The sequence below is a fragment of the Chenopodium quinoa genome, unplaced genomic scaffold (genome assembly GCF_001683475.1).
Source record: "Chenopodium quinoa cultivar QQ74 unplaced genomic scaffold, ASM168347v1, whole genome shotgun sequence".
Taxonomy (NCBI): domain Eukaryota; kingdom Viridiplantae; phylum Streptophyta; class Magnoliopsida; order Caryophyllales; family Amaranthaceae; genus Chenopodium; species Chenopodium quinoa.
The window spans coordinates 2,747,123-2,772,634 of record NW_018745684.1 but is presented as its reverse complement, the minus strand read 5'-3'; the positions used below and the strand labels follow the sequence as shown (position 1 = coordinate 2,772,634).

Sequence of the window (25,512 nt, the reverse complement as noted above, 5' to 3'; positions counted from 1 at the left end):
GATGTACCTACGCCCGCCTGAGGCTGGCGTGTATGGTCCTAAAATGTCCATGCCCCACTTTGCAAATGGAACCGGGCTGTAGATGGCCGTCAGGTCGGTTGCCGGACGGTGGATGAGCCGGCCAAATTTCTGGCACTTGTCACACCTCTTCACCAAATCCATGGCATCTGATTCAAGAATCGGCCAAAAATATCCCTGCCGCCTGGCTTTCTAGGCCAGGGACCTGCCGCCTATGTGTGATGCAGCCTGAGTGCATGTCTTCCAAGACCTCCTTTCCCCTTTTAGGGGTTACACATTTTAAGAGCGGCTGGAGATATCCTTTCCGGAAGAGTTCTCCTTGGAACATTTCAAAACTGGCTGCCCGTTTTTCAACAAGGCCGCCTCAGATGGAGCATCCGGCAGGATGCCGTGTGCTAGAAAATTCCGGATGGGGTCCATCCAGGTAGAGCTTCGGTCCAGAACTCCAATGGGATCATGCTCAATACTTCTTTTTTCCATGACTTCCCAGAAGAGTGACCTTGGCGTATCAGATGTGGCGGATGAGGCCAGTTTGGACAACGCATCCGCCTGGTTGTTTTCTGACCGGGGCACCTGACTTAGTTTGAATTCGTCAAGTGTCCCGGCCTCTTCTTTGACCGCCTGCAAGTATTTGATCATCGCCGGATGGGTGGCCTCGAAGTCACCATTGAATTGGCTGACGATCAATTGAGAATCTGAGCAGGCGTCAATCTTTCTTGCCCCTGCTGCCTTACACATGCGGATACCGGCTAGCAAGGCTTCATATTCTGCCTCGTTATTTGAGGCTTGAAATTTGAACCGTAGTGCATATTCATAAGTATCCCCTTTCGGGGATTTGAAAATTACGCCTGCACCACAGCCGTTCATTGTAGAGCTCCCGTCTACATACACCTTCCAGACCTGATCTGTGTTATCCGGCTGGGGTGGCCTTGTCATTTCGACAATGAAATCGGCAAACGCCTGACCCTTCACTGCCTTTCTTGGCTCGAAGGTGATTTCTAAGCTTTGAATGGCAATTGCCCATTTCAGAAGCCTACCGGATGAGTCCAGCGTTGTCATGGGCCGCTTGAGGGGTTGGTCGGTATAGACCACCACCGGATGTGCCAAGAAGTATGGTTTTAACTTCTTGACAGCCATGAACAAAGCGAGACCAAACTTTTCAACCATGGGGTACCGGAGCTCTGCATTCCGGAGGACGTAGCTTATGAAGTAAACCGGAAGCTGCGTGCCGTCTCGCTCAGCTAGGAGAACGGCACTGAGGGCATGATCCGAGGCGGCTAAGTACATGTACAACACTTCACCGGTTAAGGGGCTAACCAGCCGGGGTAACGAGTGAAGGTGTTCTTTTAGTTTCTGGAATGCCGCTTCAGCATTCTCCCCCCATTCAAATCTGGTCTTCTTCTTGATAGCTTGGAAGAAGTAGAGGCATTTGTCACCTGACCGGCTCAGGAATCTTCCCAAGGCAGCCAGGCAACCGGTAAGTTTCTGGACCTCTTTGACGGTACGGGGTGACTTCATGTCAATCACCGCCTGTACCTTGTCCGGGTTTGCCTCTATCCCTCTTTGATCAATCAAGAAAACGAGAAACTTTCCAGAATCAACACCAAAGACGCATTTCTTGGGATTTAACATCACTTGACGCCGCCTGAGTGTTGAGAAAGTTTCCCGGAGGTCAGCGAGGTGATCCGCCTGCTGCTTGGATTTGACTATCATGTCGTCAATGTACGCCTCCACATTCCTTCCGATTTGATTAATGAAGACCGTATTAATCATCCGTTGGAAGGTGGCAGGCGCATTCTTCAACCCAAACGGCATCACCGTATAACAGAACAACCCTTGATCAGTGACGAAGGCTGTCTTTTCTTGATCTTTTTCCCACAAGGGTATCTGATGGAAGCCGGAGTAGGCATCCATGAAGCTCATCAAGGCATGACCGTCTGTTGAGTCAACCAGACTGTCAATCTTAGGAAGCGGATAACTATCCTTTGGACATGCCTTGTTCAGATCTGTGTAATCTACACACATCCGCCAAGTACCATTCGGTTTTTTGACAAGAACAACGTTTGCTACCCAATCCGGGTAGTAGCATTGCTGAATGAACCGGGCATCAAGGAGCTTCTTGACCTCGGCAGCTGCCGCCTGAGATCTCTCTTCGCCGTGGTTCCTCTCCTTTTGCCTAACCGACTTTTTCTTTGGATCCACGGCGAGCTTGTGAACAACAAGATCCGGATGTATACCCGACATCTCGTCCACTTCAAAGGCAAAGATGTCTTTGAATTCTTTGAGAAGTTGGTGCAATGATTCGCCCAACTCCCCTAAGGCAACCGTCCCCACCTTGACGGTTCTCTCTGGACGGCTGTCATCCAGAATGAGGTCAGTGTTTTCACCAGCCGGTTGGGGACGGAACTCATCTGATCGCTCCCCAATCAGTGATTGCTATTTTTTGCCTCTCTTGGCGGCCAAAGGATGGTCCGCCTTTCTTTTTTGGCCGGCTGGTAAGGGAGCAGGCCCGACCTCCATGCTTTCTCCAAAAAGGGGGGTTCCTCATTAATGCCGGCTGAGTGCACAGTCGGCTTGACGGCTGTGAGGTAGCACTCCCTTGCCGTCTTCTGATCGCCGCTCATGGAACCCACCGTCCCATCATCCCTCTCAAATTTGATCAACATGAGAGAGGGGATGATGACTGCCTTGGACTCATTGAGGGTTGGACGGCCCAAGATTATGTTGTAGGCGGTCAGCTCTTCAACCACAAGGAACTTGACCACCATATGCCGTCCTTCCCCCTTCTCGCCCATCCGGATGGGTAGGTCAATCCTCCCCACCGGATGCACTACTCCTCCCCCGAAGCCAACTAGGGGATGAGGAGCCGGCTGCATGCTACCAGGCTTGTATTTCAGCTTTGCGAGGCACTGGTAGCTGATGAGATCAGACGAGCTCCCGGTATCTATAAGGATCCGGCCTACTCGCTGATTGGCGACCTTACACTCTACGACCAAGGGGTCATCATGAGGTCGCCTGACCTTGCCCCGGTCCCTCTCAGAAACGAGGACTTCGGGGAAGGTATCCGGCGACGCCTGACCCTCATCCACTGAGTTGACCAAACGCCGGATGTTGTCTTTAGCCCCCCGGATGGTAGGACCCCCTCCGGCGAAGCCGCCTGCTATGGTGAAGATTTGTTCTTCATCCGTATCTGAGCTGGCAGCCGGCTTCTTGGACGGATGCCCTTTTCTTTGCTTGGCTCCGCCCTTGGGCTTTATTATGTAGGACCTTAGGGCCCCTTCATCAGCCAGACGGTCCAGTTGCCGCCTGAGGGTATAGCAGTCACTGGTGTCATGGCCAATGTCCTCGTGGAATTGGCAATACTTGCTCTTGTCCCGGCTGCTGACGGGACTTTTCATGGGAGTCGGCTTCTCAATGGTCATCCGGTTCCTGACCTCCACGAGGATGGAGGATGGGTCTTTGTTGAACTCGTACTTGGGGACGTACGGTCTCAACTCTCTTGCTTTCTTCTGGGACGGCTGACCAGTACGGTCGGCTGCCCAGACTTCCTTCCTCTTGCCCTTATCTTTGGCAGCCGGCTGGGCAGGCCGGCTGTCTCTTCGGTCGGACCTTTTAGAGTCCGCCGACTGCCTGATGGAGCACAGCTCTGTCGCCTGTATATAGGCTTCAGCTTCCATCAGTGCCTCTTGAAGGGTAGCAACCCTCTTCCGGACGAGGTCAAACTTGAAAGCTGACCCGTCCTTCAGACCCTTGAAGAAGTCTGTGTAGGCAACCTCATCCGTCAGGCCGGCTATCTGAATTCGTGTCAGATTGAACCGCCTGACGTAGGACCGAAGTCTTTCCTTTTCCCCCTGCTGTACTGCCCCTAGATCGAGGCTAGTTTTCTTGGCGGGAATGTTCATGGAGAAGTTGGACGTAAAGAGATACGCCAACGTTCTGAAGTTGTTGATGCACCCGGCTGGGAGGTTGCCAAACCACCCTTGGGCTATGCCCTTGAGGGTAGCCGGGAAGCACTTGCACCAGACGGCGTCGTCCAACCCCTGCAAGTACATGAGGTTGGTGTATGCCATGAGGTGATCTTCCGGGTTGGTGGTACCGTCGAAGGTACCCTTCGGCTTAGGGTGCGGAGTAGGCACTCGGTCTTTTACCGCCTGCCCCCTCTTTGAGGGAGAAGGCTTCTTTGCCGCCTGCCCCCTCTTCGAGGAAGAAGGCTTCTTGGCCGCCTGACCCCTGTTGGAGCCAGTAGACCTTTTGATGATATCCGTGAGCTCCCCCTTGAAACTAGTCATGAATTTCACGAGCTCATCTCTGGTGACGAGGGCTGAGCCCTTCGCCGCCTGGGGTACCCCAGCAGGCTGGCCGGCTGGGGGGTCATGGACTGCATCAAATCCCCGTTCCCTCATTTCTCGAGAACGGGTATGTCACGACCTGAATGACCCGTCTGGGGCCATATAGGTTTCGACATCGTTATCGTCACCACTGCTTGGGTCCGTGTGGACCTCGGCTTCGACCATAGGCCGTTTTCCATCAGCAGGCGGTACATAGTCGGAAGTCATCTTGGAAGTACCCTCCCCACAGACGGCGCCAAATGTTTCGGGGTTTTTTATGTGTCCTGCGGGAGAGTTACAATTCCGAGAATGGCTTGCTGACCGGCTGTGTACCAGCAAAACAACGAAACTCCGGTTGGGTGGAGTTCCGCCTCCGAAGATCAAGTTAGGATTCGTTCGAAGTGAATAGTGCGGAAAGTAAAGGATTTCTCTCTGATTCAGAGAGAGTAAATGCTGTTTTGTTTTAGTGTTTTGTGTTTGGGAATTTGTGAATACCCAATAAATGAGGTATTTTCCTCTATTTATAGGGTTGGGGAACTGTATTCCCACCAATTAGGATGTGCCACGTGTCAGCCTGGGATTGGCTCCCACTTGCCCTTTCTGGGACTGACACGTGACACCCTCTGATTGGGCCACGTGGCTAGGGTGTTTTTTTACCCTAATCATGTTCAATGCACTTATGACTTATCATTTAATTTAGGAAAAATTAAAATTAACCCCACAAATTTCTCAAAAATTCAATTATAACACCACAAAATTTAAAACTTTTATTATAACACCACATAAAAACCAAAAAAATGGATTCACTACCAGTTAACAGAAATCATCCAAAAAAACGCTACTGGGCCCCATAACGGACACGTGTCACTATTCTATTGGATTAAAAAAAAACTTAAAAGAAGAAACTCCAAACCCTAACCCAGCCACCACCATCACCTCCGACAGCCCTACAACCCATCGTCGGCAAGCTCACGACCCAGCCACCACCCTCACCGAAACCTCCTCTTTCACCTTTGAAATCACCACCAGCCCCCGTTAAACCCAATCGCCCACTATCCCCACCCTCTACATGTAACGCCCCCAAATTACTCTCCAATAATAATAATCATAGTGCAATTTTAGGGAGTAACTTGGGGATATTACCGCAATGTGATTACGTAAGGCTTAACAAAGAGTTGTAGCGGAAAAAATGTACTTATCATTTATTATTAATAATAATAGTTCAAGACATTTCCAAAGTAACTAAAACACTGATACTAGATTTATTAAATTGAACTAGGTGATCACCGCCCATCGTCCCCAATGCAGCATTTAATTCACATCGTCTGCTCGCCATCACCTATCTACTCATCATTAATGATAATTAGGGTCAAGTCAAAACAAAAGAGAAATATGTATTAGCAAAAAATGTTAAGTACATATAAATGCTAGACATGTAAAATCAATTTAGTTAATGAAACATGCTTTTGAAATATCCGACTTTAGTAAATTAAATCATAATTTATTCAAACCACTCATGAATAGAAATCCTCATATTAAAACGTATCAATTTCCACAATCGACATCTTTCAAAGATAGTTCTGAATAGAATATGGTTCAATCTTCATTTTCGTAAATCATTTTTCCACCTAAGTGTGTACACCCCCAAGCTAGTAACTCCTTTACATAGTGCTATTAAGGGGAAAGACTAGGTCATACATAGCCCATAGTCTTCAATTTTATCTCCGAATAGTGGGAGTCGAAAATCCAAAGATCCAATAAATAAATCCGATAGATATTTATAAACTCTTAATATCCCATACCCGGGATAATTTAAACAATAAAAACTTCCTTTTTAAACATCTTGAATATCAATACAAGTTTGTAATCAACCATAAAATATTTAAACATGTAAGATCAAACAATTAAAACATGTTTCACCAAAATATATTTCATAATCATTCAAACATGGTTCGAAATCACTTAACATGTAAATCGCATTGCATATAAAAGTCACTTTATAAAAGATCTAGTCACGTGTACGTACATTGATCTTTGCACACAAGTACGGAACTCACTTAACAATTAAAACAAGTTTCATCGAAATATACATAAACATTCAAACATGGTTCAAAATCACTTAACATGTAAATCGCATTGCATATAAAAGTCACTTTATAAAAGATCTAGCCACGTGTACGTACCTTGATCTTTGCACACAAGTATGAAACTCTTACTTACGAACTCCAAATTCCTCCTACAATAATCAATAACTCTTATTCAAGAACTCTCCAACATTAAACTCAAGGACGTAAAATACCGACTTTAACTAGTTGTGCATGAATAATTTATTATTTTAACCATTTTATAAATTTAATATTTGCTTTTATAAACTAATCTATAATAATCCAATAAAGATAATAATAATAATAATAATAATAATAATTTTCTCACAGTTAGGGGCGATTAGGGCTAGGGTAGGATTCCACGTTCCATTTCCGGCAGCTTATCCGGCAATTTCAGGCGTTCAGGTCAGCGATTTCAGGTCCGGCGTGGGATCTCAGTATTTTGGTGTAGTTTCTTCGTTAATTTGGTGTTGTTTCTGGGCGAAATTCAGGTAGTTTCGGGCTCTTTTGGTGCAGTTTTGAGGCGTAACTTTCAGGCGAGCTTCAGTCTATTTTTCAGGCGGCTTTAGGGAGATTTTCAGGTGTCATTACGGCAGTGCCGACAGTTGTATTTCCGGTGGTTTTAGTTGCTGTTTGGGTGCGTATTTCAGGGGTCTTTTTCAGACAGAATTGGTGCGTTTTTAGGTGAGATTCTGGCGTGTTTCTATTGACTTTTCCGACGTGTTTCTGGTGTGTTTTCAAGCGTTTTTTCAGGCTGCTATTCAACAGCGGGTTTTGGTCATCATCTAGGCAATTTGGCTTCTGGTTTTTGGTCAGTTTCGTGGGTGTTTTTAGTGTGCTTTGGGTGCAGTTCAAGCGGCAAATTTTTGGAGGTTGCAGTGTGTTTGCATCGTGCTGTTACTTGATTAGTTTAGGTGCAGTTTTCTAGTTTGAATATTGGTCGGTTTGGGTGCAATTTGCAACATAAGTTAGTAGCGAGTTTGTTGCGACATTCGGTGGTGATGTAGTGAATTGGTTTGACGGTTGTTTTAGGTGTTTTTGTCAAGTAGCTTCCTGGAGGTTCGTTCATGCCTCCTTCTGTTCGTTTTCATTGCCCGTTTGTGGGTCTTAATGGGCTCATAAAGCATATTTGATCACTCATCTCCGTGACCGTCATTGTTGTGTGGATGCGCGGGATATGACCCGAAACTCTCTTACCTCTGATTTGGCTATTTTCTTAGTGGCGGAGTCAACCTTTTGTCGTATGGGCATTTGACTTAGTAGGGGAGTATTTCAAGACAAATACTCTTCGTACGAAGTGTCGACATGGTCCTGGTTCTGATAATATTGTGGCCTCACCTGATTCTGGGGATGGTGTTGTTCGGTTTGTTCTTTATGGTTTTCCTAAACCGCAGGGTCCATCTTCGGAGGTATCTGATCTTGTTCCTAGTGTGCCTCGTGAGCCTCTTTTTGCGTTCGATGTTACTCTCCTGGATAGTTTGCTATCTAAGAGGTTTCGTTCGGTGAAATCTATTCCTCCTAAGTGTCGCTTGGTTTTTTCTCGGGTTCTCAAAGGAGCGCTTGATAAGGTGATTTGCAAGCCTGATGACGTCTGTTGTTGGGTTCAACTGCTTGTGTTGCCTCTCTGTGTTCTTAATACCTTTTCTCCGAGGAGTAGTCGTGAGTGTTCTTCGGGTGTCAAGCGACAGCGGCAGTAAGAGAGTATCACCGCTGCTATTCGTTCTAGGTGTGTGCCTGGTGGCTCTGTGCATCTTGTGTAGGACACGTTGGTTGATGTATCTCCACCTTTTTTGGATGCTGATGATGAGCATGATTTGTCTGAGCGTAATATTAAGCAATGTAAGAGAAAGATTTGTGACGGACATTACACTGCTGCGGTTAGGGTTCTTTCGTCTTCTGGTCTTGCCCTTTACAATGATGCTACTCTTGCAGATTTACAAACTAAGAACCCTTCCTTTTTAGCTCCTATCTTACCGGATATTCCCGTTGATCAGCACCTTATTGCTACTCCTGCTGTTGTTTTGGATCAAATTAGGGGTTTTTCACGTGGTACGTCATGCGGTAGAGACGGATTGCGTGCTCAACACCTTATGGATTTCTTGAGTGGTGCGGTAGTTGCTATTTCGGATGAGTTGGTAAACTCTGTTACGCAGGTGGTTAATCTCTTTCTCGCTAGGAAATGTCCTGCTGAGTTGGGAGAATACATTTATAGTGCTCCTCTTACGCCCCTTGTTAAGCCTAGTGGTGGTATTCAGCCTATTGTTGGGGCTTCTTTAATTGGTCCGCGTCTAGGAAGCTATCTAGGAGGTCTTCGTTTGGTGTTGGGGTGCCGACGGGTGGTGAGGTTATTCATCATGCTGTTAATCATTTTGGTTGAAGCTCGTGGTGATGTTGGCCTCTCTATGTTGCTGGTGGAATTCCATAATGCCTTTAATTTGGTTGTCCGTACGGTTTTGTTGCGTGAGGTTCATCTCCGTTGTCCTACTCTCTCACGGTGAGTTGAATTCTGTTACTCTACTCCAGCCAGACTGTTTTATGGGAAGCATATCTTAAGGTCATGTCAAGGAGTGCAGCAGGGTGATCCTCTTGGCCCTTTGCCTTTTGCTTTGGTGCTTCATCCGTTGGCGTGCCAAATTAGGGATTCTTTCTACTTTTGTTTGCAGGCTTGGTATTTGGATGACGACACTATTATTGGTGATACCTTGGTGGTAGGAAAGGTTATGGAGTTGATTTTGGTGGAGGGCCTCGTCTTGGACTCCATGTAAACGTTGAGAAAACGGAAATTTTTTGGCCCACTGAGGACCCACGTAGCTGTCTCGTCGGTGTCTTTCCTCCAGATATTTCTCGTCCTGTGCACGGTGTTAAGTTGCTTGGTGGTCCTGTTAATGCAGATTCCTCTTTCTGTGGTGAGCTTGTTTAACAGAGAGTGTCGAAGACCATTGTGCTAATGGATGTTGTTGCTAAGCTTGATGATCCCCAATGTGAGTTGTTACTACTTCGTGCATGTATGGGGGTTTCAGAACTCTACTTTGCAATGCGCACTTGTCCCCCTCGTTTTTTTGAAGCGACCCAAATTTCTTTTGCTGTGGCCCTTCGGGCATCTTTGGAGCGCATTGTTATTGCTTCGGGGCCTGATTTTGGTGATTGGCAATAGCGACTTGCTACCTTGCCTTTTGCTTATGGTGGACTGGGTGTTTATTCTGCGGGTAATGTTTGACACTATGCTTTCCTTGCGTCACGTTTGTAGTCTACTAGTCTTCAGGCTACGCTTCTTCACAATTCTGGTATTGTTGGTCTGGGACCGGCATTCGATGATGCTCTTAGTCTTTTTAATAGGACTGTGGAGACTAATCTTATACGTAACCCTAGTGAGATCGCTGCCCCCAAACTCATGAAGAAATTGGGAGATATATATTTAACGAAGATTACTGCTTCTGCAACATCCGCTTTTTCCTTATCTCCGCGTCAGGTTGCCTTATGGAAGTCCTAGTAGGGGGATCACACTTCTGGCTTGTTGCGGGCAATCCCAATATCGGGGTTGGGTCAGTCTATGAATGGTAAAGCTTACCGTTATGTTCTTTGCTACCGATTGGGTGCTCCACTGTTCTCGATTTCGGCACAGTGTTCTGCTTGCTCAAGGGTTTTCTATGGGGATATTTTTGGAGATCATGCAATGTCTTGTGTTGGGATGGTGGGTATTAAACACCGGAATAATGTTGTTCGTGACACCCTTGTTGGTATTTGTTGTCGGTCCGGGATTTCTGCAAGAAAAGAGGTTAACGTTGGGTTAACTGGAGGAAACGATGGATCACTTCGACCTGCAGATGTATTGCTTTATTCTTGGGATAGAGGCCTTGATGTGTGTGTTTACTTGACGAAGTCTTCTCCTTGTAACACAATCAGGGTTGTCTGACTTTGTTCCTGGATGTGTTGTGTCGTTTGTTGCTCAGCGAAAACGGGACAAGTATGGGGCACGTTGTAGGGTTATTGGCTATGATTTTCTTCCCTTCTCCTTTTCTTCATTGGGAGAATTAGATAAGGATGTTGTTGTGTTGTTGAAGTGGGTTTAGGCGTTCGCAAGGACTTAGGATATAGATGCTCGTGCAGCTACTCACATTTTCAGTAGGATCGGGTTCCCTATAGCTAAAGGAGTGGGGGGCCAGAATGTGTCTCGACTCCCCACTGATTTCTTGTAAATTGATTGACTTTGTAGGTTTTTGTTAATAATAATAATAATAATAAGAGGTACGTCATAGTAGTAGTAGTAATGTATAACATTAGTAGGTAGTGTTAGTAGTATATATATGGTAGTAGCAACAAATTAAAAATGGAAAGCTTAAGATTTTATTTATTTATTTGATTTTTGTTAGGGACTTACGGCAGCACAAGGGAGGAGGGACCACCTTCGGTGGTTAGTAGCCGTCGGTAGCAAGAGGCGGCAGGGCGGCAGCTGGGTGGCGGTGTCGTGGTGGCTCGCGACAAAAAGGAAAGATGAAAGAAAGAAGGAGAAAGGGAGAGAATATAGCTTTGGAGGAATGAATATGGAGCAAGAATGCCTTACTTTCATGGCTATTTATAGCCTCCAAATGACACTATTTCAACCATATCATCAATGTAGGGAGTAAAACTTTGACTATGGAAGAAGGTGGTGGTTGGGTAGTAGTGTTGAACCTTGACTTTGAATTTGATTATGGGGAAAGGAGATGGGTGGTAGTTGGGTAAATTTGACTCGGAAATAAGTGTTTGACTCGGGATTTCGGGCATAGTACTAAAGGTTAAAAATCCGATTTTTGGTTACGATAAATTTACTTCACTCGTATAATTAAAACCTTTACAAAACATAATTATAAAATTATCTTCGTAAAATCATATGTTTGACTTAAATAAATTTTTTGTATAATAAAATATTTCGGAAAAATCCATAGTTAATAATTAATAAACGGTTTAAAAATACGGGGTATTACACTACAGGTCCACAGCCCCTGAAAATCGAAACCCTAGCTCCGACCACAACCATAAAGATGGTGGGTTGCGGTTTTCGCGATTGGGAATCAGAGAGGGAATGAGAAGATGGTGGGCCAAAAAGGGAACGAGAAGAGGGTGTGTTATGATTTTCGCGATTGGGAATCAGAGAGGAAATGAGAAGATGGTGGGTTGCGATTAATGGTTATGGTGGGATTCGCGGTGGGGCTGTGGTGGGTTCGGCTGGTGGGCGAAAGGGTTTGTCGGAGGTTAGGTGGTGGTTTCAGCGCTATAGTGGGTTCGGCTGGTGGCAATGGGGTTTAGGAGGTGGGTTCGGCTGGGCTATGGGGGTTACACTACTAGAAATAGGCCGTTTTTCGACGGAATTATTCCGTCGGAAACATCGAAAATTTCATCGGAAAACAACCTTCCGATGGAATTCCGTCGCAAGATGTCTGTCGCAATACCCTTCGTAGGAAATTCGACATTTTCCGAGGGAAATTCCGTCGGAAGCCACTATTCCGACGGAATAAATTCTATCGGAGCTGGTTTTGACTCTAAACTAGTGTCCGTCGCAATTTTCCGACGGAAATCACTCCGTTGGAATATACCTCTTCCGACGGAATTTTCCGTCGGAAAATTCCCAAAAAAAAAACAAAAAAAAAACAGCCCCCCCAACCACCCTCACCACCAGCCCACACCACCAGCCCACCCATACCCCTACCAACCCACCCCCATCCTCAACCTTAGACCACCACCGCCCATGAAACCCCCCTAACCCACAACCAAAACCCCCACAACCCAGATCCCCACCCACGAAACCCCCCTAACCCACAACTACCCATAACCCACCACCACTACAACCCCTAACCCACAACCCACTCCCACCGAAATTCCTAACCCACAACCCACCACCACCGAAACCCCCAACCCACCACCACCAAAACCCACAACCCACCACTGACACCCACAACCCACCACCGAAACCCACAACCCACCACCACCGAAAAAATCCAGAACACCCAAATCGTAAAAACCAAATCGAAACAAAAACCAAAAATTCGAAAAAAACAATTTATACATTACATAGTCCAAAAATCCGAAAATTCAGATCTACAAACTTACATTACAATCTCATCAAAAAAATAATTATAATCATAAATTATGTAAAAATTAACCTAGATCTACAAACTAACCAATATTAAACCTATATTTTTGGCCTTCAACGGTGCTTAACGGTGGATGACGGTTCTTGACGGTGCTTGACGCGGCGGCTGTTGAAGGTGAAGTTGTTGTTGAGCGGCGAAGCCCAGCAGATTGTTGTTGCGGTTGTGGTTGTTGATGTTGTTGAGAGGAGAGAGGGGAAAAAGAAGAGCACAGAGAAAGAGAAAGGGGAAGAGAAGAGGCGGTGAGGGAAAGAGAAAGGGGAAAAAGGAGAGAGAAAGAGAAGGGAAGAGGCTGTGAGGGAAAGAGAAGAGGAGAGAGAAAGAGAAAGGGGAAAAAGGAGAGAGAAAGAGAGGGGAAGAGGCGGTGAGGGAAAGAGAAGAGGAGAGAGAAAGAGAAAGGGGAAAAAGGCGGAGAGGGAAAGAGAAGAAATAGGGTCCTTAGATTTTTTTTATTTAAATTCCGACGGAAAATTTTCGTCGGAATTTTCTGACAGACAATATTTCCGTCGGAATATATGTGCTTTCCGATGGAAAATTCCGTCGGACAATATTTCCGCCGGAAATTGTAAATTCCCAAAGCACATATATTCCGACGGAGTAAAATTCCGTCGGAATTTTTCGACGGATTTGTTGAATTCGTCGAAAAATTCCAACAGAACATAAATCCGTCGGAAATTTCGATTTTTTCGACGGAATTTTGTGTCTGTCGGAACCAGCCCGTTGGAATTTGCCTATTTTCTAGTAGTGTTAGGTGGTGGTCCCGACGGCTAGGATTGGGGTTGCCGGTGATGGGGTCAAGGCCGCCAGTGGTGGGCTGGTGGCTGGGTTAGAGTTTAGGTTTTTTTTTTTTTTAAATAATTTTTGTTTTTAATTTAATTTTTTTTTAAAACCAATGTCTTATTGACACGTAGCCATAGTGAGTCCCACTAACAGATGGATTCCATCCAAAAATCCGTTAGTTGGTGGTGAAATCCAATTTTTGAGATTTTTTTGTGGTGTTATGATAAAAGTTTTAGATTTTGTGGTGTTATAATCCATTTTTTGAGGAATTTATGGTGTTATTTTCTAATTATTCCTTCAATTTACATAGATATGATGCATGCATATGCCTTTTATGCATAACAGTCATAATAGCATATTAGCATGAAATCTAATAATAGCAATAATCGAGCTTCTGTTTTATTTATAGTACATAAATAGAATAATGACCAGGTCTAAAGAATGTCATTAGTAATTATTAATATCAATTGGGAGAATCAAGGAATGTAATTAGGTGTACTACCATACTAAACTAAAACGCTTCACGTGAATGCCTTGGACTGTTAGGCCATTAGGTGTTAGCCTCGATCCATAGGGTTAAACGTGTGTTGAGAAAACCCAATTTCTTAATTTGTCCTTACCAATGATGATCATACAAATAAGGGAACGAATTAGCGAGAATTTTCACAATACAACTGGTTGTACTTTACAAAGTATAATTAAGACGATTATATTTGTCTATTTGTTCACACTTCACAAGTCATGATAGACAAGCACAATAATTAAACTTTTTTATAAAAAATATAAAGTATATATTCATATTATCATACACAAGATATGGTATGACGTACGTAAAAAAATCTCATTAATAGAGGAATCTCGATATGTAATTGTTTTACTATTCAATACTTAAAAAATACTCCATACTTTGTACGAGAAAAATGATTATCGTTGTCACACTTTTACAATAAACACATTCAAAGGAATGGAAGCATATTGTTGTTCCTCTGATTTATACCTAAACAATTTTATGTACGGATGTGTCATGCACTAAAGCGTATGAAATAACCAAATTAAATTACGTACAACCCCTAAACAAACCTCAATTTTAGCTTTAATACAGAGTATAATCATAATTTTTTTTATTTATTTTGACAAGAACCAAATTTTAAAATTGTTGAAAATGTTTCGTACAAAAGGCCTAAGTGCATGCTAGCCTAAAAGGCCAAACTCCTTACTGATAATCTGGTGTAAAGAATTGATGTAGGACACGAACACGAAAAATTGTAGTGCGTATAATAAAACTTTAAAGGTTACGTTAAATGAAATGGCTCATTTACATAAGAATTTTGTGGTAAAATTTTCACTTTTGCACATTCAACGCCTTAATATTCGGCAGGAATTTGGCGGGGATCTCAGCCACTACAAAAGGCACCAATGCACCACCACCTCCCTTCTACTTTCCTCTCTTTATACTTCGCTATATATTCATGCCTTGTACGGAGTAAGTTATATCAACCTCGAAAAAAAAATACAAGTATTAGGACATCCTCCTTACAAGTGAAATATCTAAATAACTTGAATATAAGTCTAGAGATTAATTAGGCTACAATACAATCGGATAATCAACCGTATATTAAGTCATTTATACACTTCTAGATTAGTTTCACCTTAGATATGCCACACTAAATACGTCAATCACTTGTGGCGACAATTCAAATTCTTTTTTTTATTTTTTATTTTTTTTAATTTTTTTTTATCTTTGTTTATATTATAGGTTAAAAGTTTGATCCATAAGTTTATATACGCAAGTATTATTACCTACGTTCAAAATTCGATTATCAATAAAAGGATTTATTTTGTCATGTCTAAATTGTCAACCATGGATTATGTACTTTTTATAGTGGATATTTAGTCTTTGATGCATGTAACCTAGAGTGGGAAAGTATTAGTTGCCTTTCCTGTAATCAAGGCAAACATGAGTATCAATTGTCAAATAAGTTGAATTCTTACTAAAATACACAAACCAATAATTAGGACTTGGTTTGGCAAAAAATTGTCCAATGAGTGTACTTCCAATAATTTCTTGGAAAATATGGGTGACTTTTTCTCCTATTTTTAAACGTCTTTAAATAATTGTTATTATAAATTCATCTCACCTTTATTTTTGAATAAACACAAATAATAAGAATTAATTGAATAAATTTTTCACTAATCTCAAAATATAATAATTCCTATAAATTAAATCATATGTAACACTTTTCAAATTAACAAATTGTATCAATAAATTAAACAAATGCCAAATAATATGCATGGGTTGAACCGTTGTAGACAATTATATTACATGTTTACACTAAGGTCCCAAATGTCTTCATGAATGGAAAAAATTGAACAAATTCTCGTTAAAACCAATTGATTGATAGCTTATACATGGACCAAAGGCCATAGATGAAGAAATAACTAAATTAAGGATAAAATCATGGCCCAACAAATTAATCAAATGGACCCTAATAACCTAATTTATTTATAAGCTAATGTTTTTATATTGCTAAATCTATATACTTTAGGTTTTAAATGAGAACAAGAAACAAAAAAGTCTACTTCACTCTTGCATTTAAAATTGTGATTAATGATTTATTGACATTGCATGTGCTTACCTGTCAAATTGATAAAGAGACGTGAGAATAATTATAGCCATAATGAGAGACTGCTTTGGCTGACCCCATTTTTTATTATATTACGGAGTATAAAGATTTTAAACCTATGGTTATATGAAGGCTATTACATAAGTTTTTTTTTTTTTTTTTTTTTTTTTTTTTTTAAATTAGGTTGGATTTGACATTATCAACTAACTTAATTCATGATTAGCAATAATTATTGTTATCGTTACAATCAATCATGGACTTATTTAACATTAATTAAGAATTTAGGATACATACATAGACTAGATAACATATGTGTTGGAATCATTCATGATCGAGTAAACCACTTCCAACTAAGGTATATGTGTATGTGATATAATGTATATATATATAAATATATTTTATGTAGTTTGTGTATATGATAATATAAAAATACATATATGTGGTTTGTAATATTGTTGGTGTATATTTTCAAAACTTGTAGGCAGGCCTCTCCATATCCACATAGAAAAGATTAGAAGATATAGATTAGGAAAGTAAATTATTGGATGGTGAAGGATTTTGAATAAACTAATAGGAGAGAGACTACAAGTATAGACGTGTCTACTTTGACTATGCAATATACTCGATATAACCATAAAATAGAGGAAAAATTGTCAAAAATAATACAACCTTTAGCTGGTTCTTTTTTAATAATACAACATTTGGATTATTTTGTAATAATACAACCTTTAAGGGGTGTTTATTTTAAACAAGACAAAATCGAATTTCCGGTGGATTTTGAGGTTAGGAAAGGGGAGAGGATGAGCTTTTGGTGGTGGGGATGGAGAAGGGGGGAATATCCCCTCCCCTTCTCCCACCTCAAAATCATCGAAAATTCGATTTTGTCTTGTTTGAATGAACACCCCCCTAAAGGTTGTATTATTCCAAAATAATCAAAAAATTGTATTATAATGGGCCAAAAGTTGTATTATTTTTGACAATTTTTCCTAAAATAAAAGATATATCCTGCGGTATATATGACAAAGTAGTAAGTGATGAAAGTCATGTATGAACACGTCACACATCATCTCAACCACACATGAACATACATTTTGAATGTACAAAAGAATTTTTGGTTTGCAACTATAATGTTTGCACAAATTTCGAAAAAAAAATAAAATTCATAATTAGTTAAATATACCTCAACACTATAAGTTACAGAGTAGTTGTAATCAATTCTCATATAAAAGTAATATATATATGTTACACAAAAAGTGAGATAGAGGATTTTCGAATCTTTGATGACTAATAATAATTCAAAATATCACTATATCTAGCATCTTCTTTCTTCAAATGTTTGTTTACCCTTTCTCTCTTTTCCTTATTCTACACAAAAAGTTCTAGCCCTTGGAAAAATTATTAGATATGTAATGTCATCCTCATCCGCATACTTAAGAGAATGTTCCGTACAAAAAATTTATCCAACGTCCTCCACAATTACTTGAAGCTATATTCAGTACCAACCATTAATCCTGATTATTACAAGATCATTCACAAATATCCTCTTCCTTTCATAACCCTTTTGTAATGAATTCAATTGGCTTTAATCAAAGTCAATTACAATTAGGTAATGCATGCATATATTGTGTGCCATGGTAGAAAAACAAGATTAATAAACTTAAGCTTTAGTCAAATTCCGTCAAAGTAAGGTTGTGCATGTAAACTTTGTGTGCCATGTTCATTAAATCATCAAACTGAATTTGTGATGTGCCCTGGCCTAGAGGTTGTGAGGTGGTCCAAAAATTGGATTTATAATAAAGTTTTTTTCTGTTAAGATTTAGTTGGTTAAATGATAGAATATAAAATATATTCCTGGACCTTAATTATCCGCTTAAACTTTTGGTTGAGTTGGTCCTTTAACATGGTATCAGAGCCAGCGTGACACAAAGGTCACGGGTTTGAATCTCATCCACCTCTCTTTTCAAAGTGGAATATTTCGCGCAAGGTATGCGGGAGGTCCATGCTGCATCCACATTTCTAGCTTAAAGGGCTCATCTATATTTTAAGCCTAAAGGCTCTCATGTGAGGGGACGTGATGGAGTATAAAACATATTTCTGGACTTCAACCATCAGCTTAAGCTTTTGGTTGAGTTAGTCCTTTAACATTAAGTTCACTCGTCCATCTCAAAGAAGCAAGAGCCGTCAATGCTATGAGAACCAGAATTTTCACACCCTCGTAGCAACAGAAAGAAGCAAGAGCCGTCAATGCAATGAGAACCAGAATTTTCGCTCCCTCGTAGCCACAGAAACCAAGTAAATGAGATAGAAGATGGAAAGTGGGTCATTATTCATATATACGAGCTGCTATGAATAAAATGTTTATAGATTGCAACAAAGAAAAATACAATAATGACATTCTTATTAAGCCAATACGTAGTATATAAAATTTATATCCCCTTGTGTACTTCAGCAGTATAGTGTCTTGTTACAATTACTAATGAATGGCCAAAGTATATGTAAGTAAGCTCAAAACATATATCGAGGAATAAACCAATAAGAAATACTCGTAGCCTATAGATGCTTTCTTGTCTATGGGCTAATCAACTAAAACCTAAGTGGTAATACATTCAAGACTAAAATAGAGGGGGAAAAAATTGTAAAACAAAAAACTTAACCAAAAAAGGCCGATAACAGGATACAATAAAATAATTTCAAGTTAATTCTACAGGATGTAACTGAACTGATGGCTAGCGGATGGAACATTTAGGAGCGCATAGAGCAGAACCTTTGTGTTTGGACTTGCTTATTCTTCATCCCTGGAGTTTCGACTTGAGAGCCAAAGCTTCTTTTGAACAATAAATACAACTTCATCCCCGTCCTGATCTGAATCTGAACTTGAATCGCTTGTTCCAACTGCCTCCCAATGCAAAGCTGACATGTATTTCTTTACATAGTCCACTACGGACTGTTTGTCTCGGAAAATAATAAAACCAGTAGGCCTGAGAATTCGATCCATCTCAAGTAGAAGATCCTCAGGGCTACAGCTTTTCCTCTCGATGTCAGAGATGATGTTCCAGGCATGGAGTAGATCATAAGTCCTAGGATATGTTGAGAAGGCCTCACACCTAACATTAAAGCAAAGAAAAATAAGTGACCGCTCCTCCACAAGCTAGCGCTAGTACAAATGAAAAATCGAAATTTGGAGCAATGAAAAGTTTACTTTAGAGGTTGTGCCACTGGTTAGATAACCTCTCAAGGAGCAATAAATGGTCAAATTGGTCAGAAGAGGAGCAAGGTAAAATGGTCAAAAATTGTTTTGCAGCCAGGGTAGCCAGAGGGGACTGGTAAAGTCTTTGAAAATTCCAAGAATATAGGGTACTAGAGGTCAAACAGCAGAAGCATATTCCAAAATCCGAACTCATTTCAAGCAATCTGACGCAACAGAGATCACAAGTTCACAACATATGGGTAGTGTTTACCACCTCTCTCCCCCAACAACCTAGCAGTAGTCGACAAAAATAACCTCTGGAAGACTGGAACTAAAGGCCACAAAAGCATTCTTTGTGACCTGAGTTCAGATAATTAAAGTACTACAAGTACTCTATTGCAATGCAGTAAGTGGTCTAATTCCAGCTTACTATGTGATTTGCTAATTTCTATAAGATTATATAATCAGCTCATATCAGCAGAGTTTCAAGATAAAAGCTAGGTCAATAAGATAATAGATCATATACAAAAGCAAGGATAACAGCAAATTAGCAAGCTTGCTTACCAGTTGTGAGCTGCCCCAATAAGACCACGATCATATACAACCTTAAGAGTGTTTGGTCCATCTTCTGGAACAACATTCATTACCCAGACATCCTTATCCTTCAAAGCAGCAGCAAATGATCCTAAATGTGCCTTCATATCCATCACATTCCTTATAGTATCAGACTGGATCTTGGGACTTAAAAGGTTCCAGTAATTCTCAACTCTACGACCCCACATATCCTGTATCAGAAAAGAAACATCCCGTTGATGAACAATTGTTATTTAATCTGTTCCAATTACTGTCTTTGACTCTTGATTCAAAATTATGATGCATGGCGAGACAAGGTTGTTTGACATACCGTATCTTTTTCAAACATGTCATTTGAATAGCCAAAATCTGCAAGCCGAGGAGGAGGAGAAGTCAATCTAGCAGGCCAGGGTGCCAACTCACCTCCACCAGCCTTGTGATCATCTACAAAAGATCAATAAAAAAAAAAACTCAACTTAGTAAAGCAGCAAAGCAAATTCAGAAAATTTATTTCACATAAAAGACCCCAGGACAGTATAATAAGATCCCCAATGAAACATAAAAACAGATATCCAGGATAGTATTCCAAAAGTAAGAGGGGACTGAACCAATCCAAGCCCAAGCAACTTCTAGCAGATAAGAGGTTCAAAAATAGTCAATACACAAACCGAAGTAAGGAATGATAGTTATGCAGCATTCAGGTCTTCTTCTTTCTTTACTGTTTCAGCATTCTTATAGAAATGGGTGAGGCAGTAAAAATTAACAGGGGTCGAGACGAAAGTAGGAGAAAGCAATTGAAGAAATTACTGCACAAAATTATGATGCCTATTGCTTTGTCTTTTCTTGTTCCTTCTACAGTCCGAAAATGAAAATTGGAAAGATTGCTACACTCTAAAATTTAGTGAGCAATTAGTTTGTATTTGGAATACAGAGTTGCACCCCACCCAATACAGAGTGCTTAAGATAAAATGAAGAAACACTTTGCAGTGGCTTTGAGCCTTTGACATTCCAAGCTAAGAGCAATTACAATCAAGGAATCCAAAAGGGTATTATAAGGCAGAGTAAAAAAGAACACAACTTGACTGAACAAATGACCAATGAGACACTTATGGGGTAGACAAAGCTACGGAGAGACACAATTTTTAGAAGTGGAGAAGAAATTAAAATTAATTCATTTTCATTCGTCACTTCACCATACATAAAAGACACTATAGTAGGATATTTTATGAGCTTTAATATTTTATATTCTAGCAAACAAGGGGGTATTATGATCACTATCAATGAAAAATAGTATTTTGGAGAATAAAATTCCCTTCCGAGATAAAGGAAGGAAAATTATTGAAGTGATGAAGACATCTTCCACAAGGTAGCTTCAGAAGAAAAAAATGCAGCACCAGAAAGAAAGCAAGCACGTACATTCACTACTCAAAGGTCAAGGACTCAAGGTATGAAAGATGAGCAGGAGAGATACTTACGATCAGAGTATGGTGTGATACATGCTTCCATATTCACACCTAAAACAGCATCTGGGTCAGCATCTGATCGGCAAAGGGGAGGTTGAGTACCAGCGCGCCTCTGCAAGTAGCAGTCATTGTTCAAAGGCTTGACCCAAATGACAGTTTGGTTTTTTTTTGCAGCTATTTTCCAACACATCCGCTTCACAAGAGCACTCATCTCTCTCCATATCCTAAGATCCTCTTCATCCTGAGCATATGCTTCAGGAGAAGAGTAGGCAAAATAGCCTCCTGGTCTCAGCACCCTATCTAATTCAAGAAGAAGTATACCGTCCCTTTGAAGCCAATCAATTCTACATCGAGAGCAGTGAGCAAGTTCAAACGACCGGCTAGGATATGGTAATCTCTTTGTGCCTAAAACGCCAAGATAAGCAGGAATTCCTCTCTCTAAGGCAAACTGGATTTGGTTCTGGTGAACATCATTTGGTGCCAAGGACATAGTTATGACATCAGATGAGAGAAGATAACCTCCAAAACTTGCAACACCACACCCCACATCAAGAACAGTCCTCAGCCTGCCTTCATCGTTAATGACATTGTTTGAAAAGTTGAGCATCTGCCAATACAGAACACATTTACATTTAAAACTCAGAAAATCCATTCAGTCATTCGGTAAACACAGTAGGCCTATTCTAGATGTATGAACACGGTTATTAAACCCAATATTCTAATTCAACCATGAAGTTAACAGATAAGGTGAACTTAGCTGTTGCCAAAACCATGGCTAAAATATTATAATTCATCCATGATTTAAGCAGCATTACATATAATTGAACAAAGTCACAAACCTTCGTCTACCATAGGCCTTACAGAGCTATAGAAGAATATGAAAGACTACATATACATCCACAAACAGTAACCAAGACAGATTATGCTTCAATATTAAGAAGAACTTAAAAACACCCTTAACTCCAGATATAAATGCACAAGACCAAAGAAAAATAAGAAATGCTATTCACAAATGAAGGGGCTTACATTTGCCATTGCAGCAATATACTTGCCAGCACCATAATGAAAGTGAGTACCTCCACCAGGAAATACAATTTTTTCACCTTTAACAACCATCCAATTTTGATCAGACTTCTCATGAGCAAGGTGAGTGTGAGGTATATTAGCTTTCCACACTTCATCTCTACTTTTAGGCCACTTGATCGGGACCTACATGGTTAGAGTAGCTATATTAATAAAGTTTCCAGAAAGAGCTACAAATATACTATCTCAAAATAAAGATAAAAGCGCAATCCTTACTTTGTACCCATGAGGCGGAGGAATCAAACAATTGTAGCGCCTTTCTGGAGGAGGGCAATGCCTTTCATAGTGTTCCATCAAAGACAAGTCCAACTTCAATCTCAGTTGGTATATCAGATGTCTGTCCAGACATGGAATCAATTCCGAATGCCGATCATCACAGACCTTAAAGATTAGAAGCAAACAAAGTTAAGTAGTGTACAAACTCTAAAGGTTTCTTTTTCAACCTGTGTTACTCAGACTTGACCACGGTAGACATCATATGTACACAACTTCAATTTTATGAAAACATTGCCCTTAAAAGAATCCAAAGGTTAAGTGTTTAACATCCTATGCAGAGTGAGGCTATCTAGCAAAGGGAACTGGAGTGAAATGAAAAGTCCGAGTAACATAGCTTTAGCATTTAATTATGTAAACTATCTTTTAGATATTGACAGTGCATGATAGGGGTAAAGACAAACTTACAGGGAAGCTTTTAACCATAATACCATCATCTGCATCGTCCAGGGAAAACTTGGAGGAGATATCATCTGCATCTTCATCCCCACCCCAACCCAATTTTCTCAAAGATTTGCTTCCATACTCTAAAGCTGTTGCACCACTACTTTGTGAACCAAAAATAGATCCCTGGTATACATACAGAAAACAAAGGACAACTGCTGCACTCACTAAAGCAGTGACCAAGCGCTTCTTTTGTACTTCATCAGATCTCCCTCTCATCTTACCACCAAGTATTTTTCAGGTAAGATTATTCCACTTTAACTGTTTAAATCAGACGATCATGACCGGATCCTCTATTCTTATTTATCCTGTATGCAAAACACAAGCATGATCAGCCTTCACATATACAAGAAAAGTAGAAGAGCAGAAACAAGTTAAGGTGTGTGTTAAGACTCAAGCAACAAAACCTATTAGCAAATGTGACAAGAGGCTAAAGATAAAAGTGGCATTATTCTCATCAATTAAAAATGTGCTTGCAGCAATTGTAGTTTCTCTGCCATTTTAGAGTATGCATTTAATGTTTCTAGGGGTTAACGTGATGGATTAGCGGAACTGATGAAGTTTCTCTACTGTTTTGCAGTCAGTTTACCTTCCTCCCTCCATACACAAAAAATCACTGAAGTACTGAATTCTAATCGGACGATGCAACATAATCCAATAACAACACTCACAAAGAAACGCTTCCAATTCATCATTTACACAATACCGATCATACTTCCTAACACAGTTGAGGTAATTGACGGATACAAAAGTACTTATGATTCCTAACTAAACAAATTGGCTACAAAGATGACCACCATAGCCACATCATTAGGATCCTATACAAGTTGAAATCTTTTACTGTTTGTTTCGTAAATCACAGCTAGTAATACCACAAAAAAGTGTAACTAAGCTCTCCTACTGACTAAATTTGAGAGTTAAATCCAGGTGTGGGCCTAGCTAACATATCTACATTTCACATGATCCCACAAAAAGATAAAAATACCCAACATACCAAATAAGAATACCATCACTATTCACAGAAAGAGCATGACTTTCCTATTATAGTAACCTTCCCTATTGACAGAATCTCACAAACCTTAGCATTGTTATGCATTTCCTCACCATTATTTCACCTCAAAATCGAATAAATAGCATTAAAATAACACATTATTAAAAACATTTATACTACGCAGCAATTATCATGAGATCTAATCAATCAATAACAACATCTAAATATCAATTAATTAACTAATTAATCACATATATTAATCAATAAACTGATCAATCAACCTCGTAATTCCAGATCTAGCACAAATAAACAACACTTTCAATTCAAACCGACATTCAAAATCGTAAAACCGGCAATAAATCAATCAAAATCAGATCTTACAATCTTCAGCAATGACAAACATAATCAATCGTAAAGCAAAGAAAATTAAAGAGAAATGAATTACCGGTAGATCTGGAATTGAAAAAGGTGAAAAATCGATCGAAAAATGGAGATTGGGGGATGAAAAATTGGGGATTAGAACCCTAGATTTGATTGAAGAAATAGGCAAACAAAAAAAAGAGGAGAGAGAAAGAAGAAGGAAATGTGTATGGAAGTGTGTGTGACAGAGAGTGTGAGAGTGAGAGAATAAGGATCTAAAAAAGGAAGTTTTAATATTTATTTTATTAATATTTAATTTAATTAATAATTGATGTTTCAAAAAAAAAATTAATAATTGAAAAGTATGGAATTTAGATCTCAATTCAGATGGGAGACTGTTAACCGGATATTACGTCGAGGTCGTTAAATAATTATATAAAATTAGTTAAATAGTTATATAAATTATTATTTTTTTTGAGGAAAAATAATTATATAAATTAAATAAATAATTTTGTTCATTTATTAAATAGCTTATCAGTGTCAAAGGGAATCAATCGAATCATATATCTGACTTGGTGTTTACTTGGTGTCAACCGTTTAATTGTTGCACTTTCAAGTGGGCAATAAACTACAAATTTTGAGAATTTGAGATTGTTGTATAGTAGTGTGATATTTTGATGGTAATTTATGATAAAGAGTATTCCCCTACTCGAATAGCTTATATGTGAGTTGAAACTAATTGTCCTGTATTAAAAGAATAACAAGATGTATGAATCGTCAAATAATAGTGCATAGATGTGTTATGTGTGCCGACTAGCGAATAAAAAGAATACACATATTACACGGGTATAATTATAATTTAGATATGACTGAGATCTTCAACTACTGAGAATGTATTAATAGTTTCATTGATATATCTTATACGGAGTAGTCACTATTTCTAGAAACGGAAACTAATAATATAAGAAATGAATTGAAGAACAATGGATAGATAAATAGTAAGAGCATTAAAATTCAGTGTCAATTAGTTTGTGTTGGTTAAAGTTTAAAGATGTACTCAATAGGCAATATTACCTTATACTTCGTACCAAATTTCGTCTTAAGAAAATACTAATAATGACGTATAATTGGTATTATGACGCCTGTTTAGCAAAA

General features: G+C 40.1%; 1 protein-coding gene across 1 annotated transcript; it reads right to left on the bottom strand.

Annotated features, from left to right (window-relative positions):
- Nucleotides 1-18,362: 18,362 nt before the first annotated feature.
- LOC110717676 (probable methyltransferase PMT3) lies at nt 18,363-24,631 on the bottom strand. Its single transcript, XM_021896436.1, has 8 exons — nt 24,443-24,631; nt 22,971-23,314; nt 22,506-22,670; nt 22,233-22,415; nt 21,219-21,813; nt 20,075-20,187; nt 19,735-19,955; nt 18,363-19,087 (listed from the first exon to the last, which is right to left on the bottom strand). Exons 2-8 carry the CDS (start codon nt 23,223-23,225, stop codon nt 18,766-18,768), a joined length of 1,854 nt encoding a protein of 617 aa, XP_021752128.1. The 5' UTR covers nt 23,226-23,314; nt 24,443-24,631; the 3' UTR covers nt 18,363-18,765.
- Between the last annotated feature and the right edge of the window lie 881 nt (nt 24,632-25,512).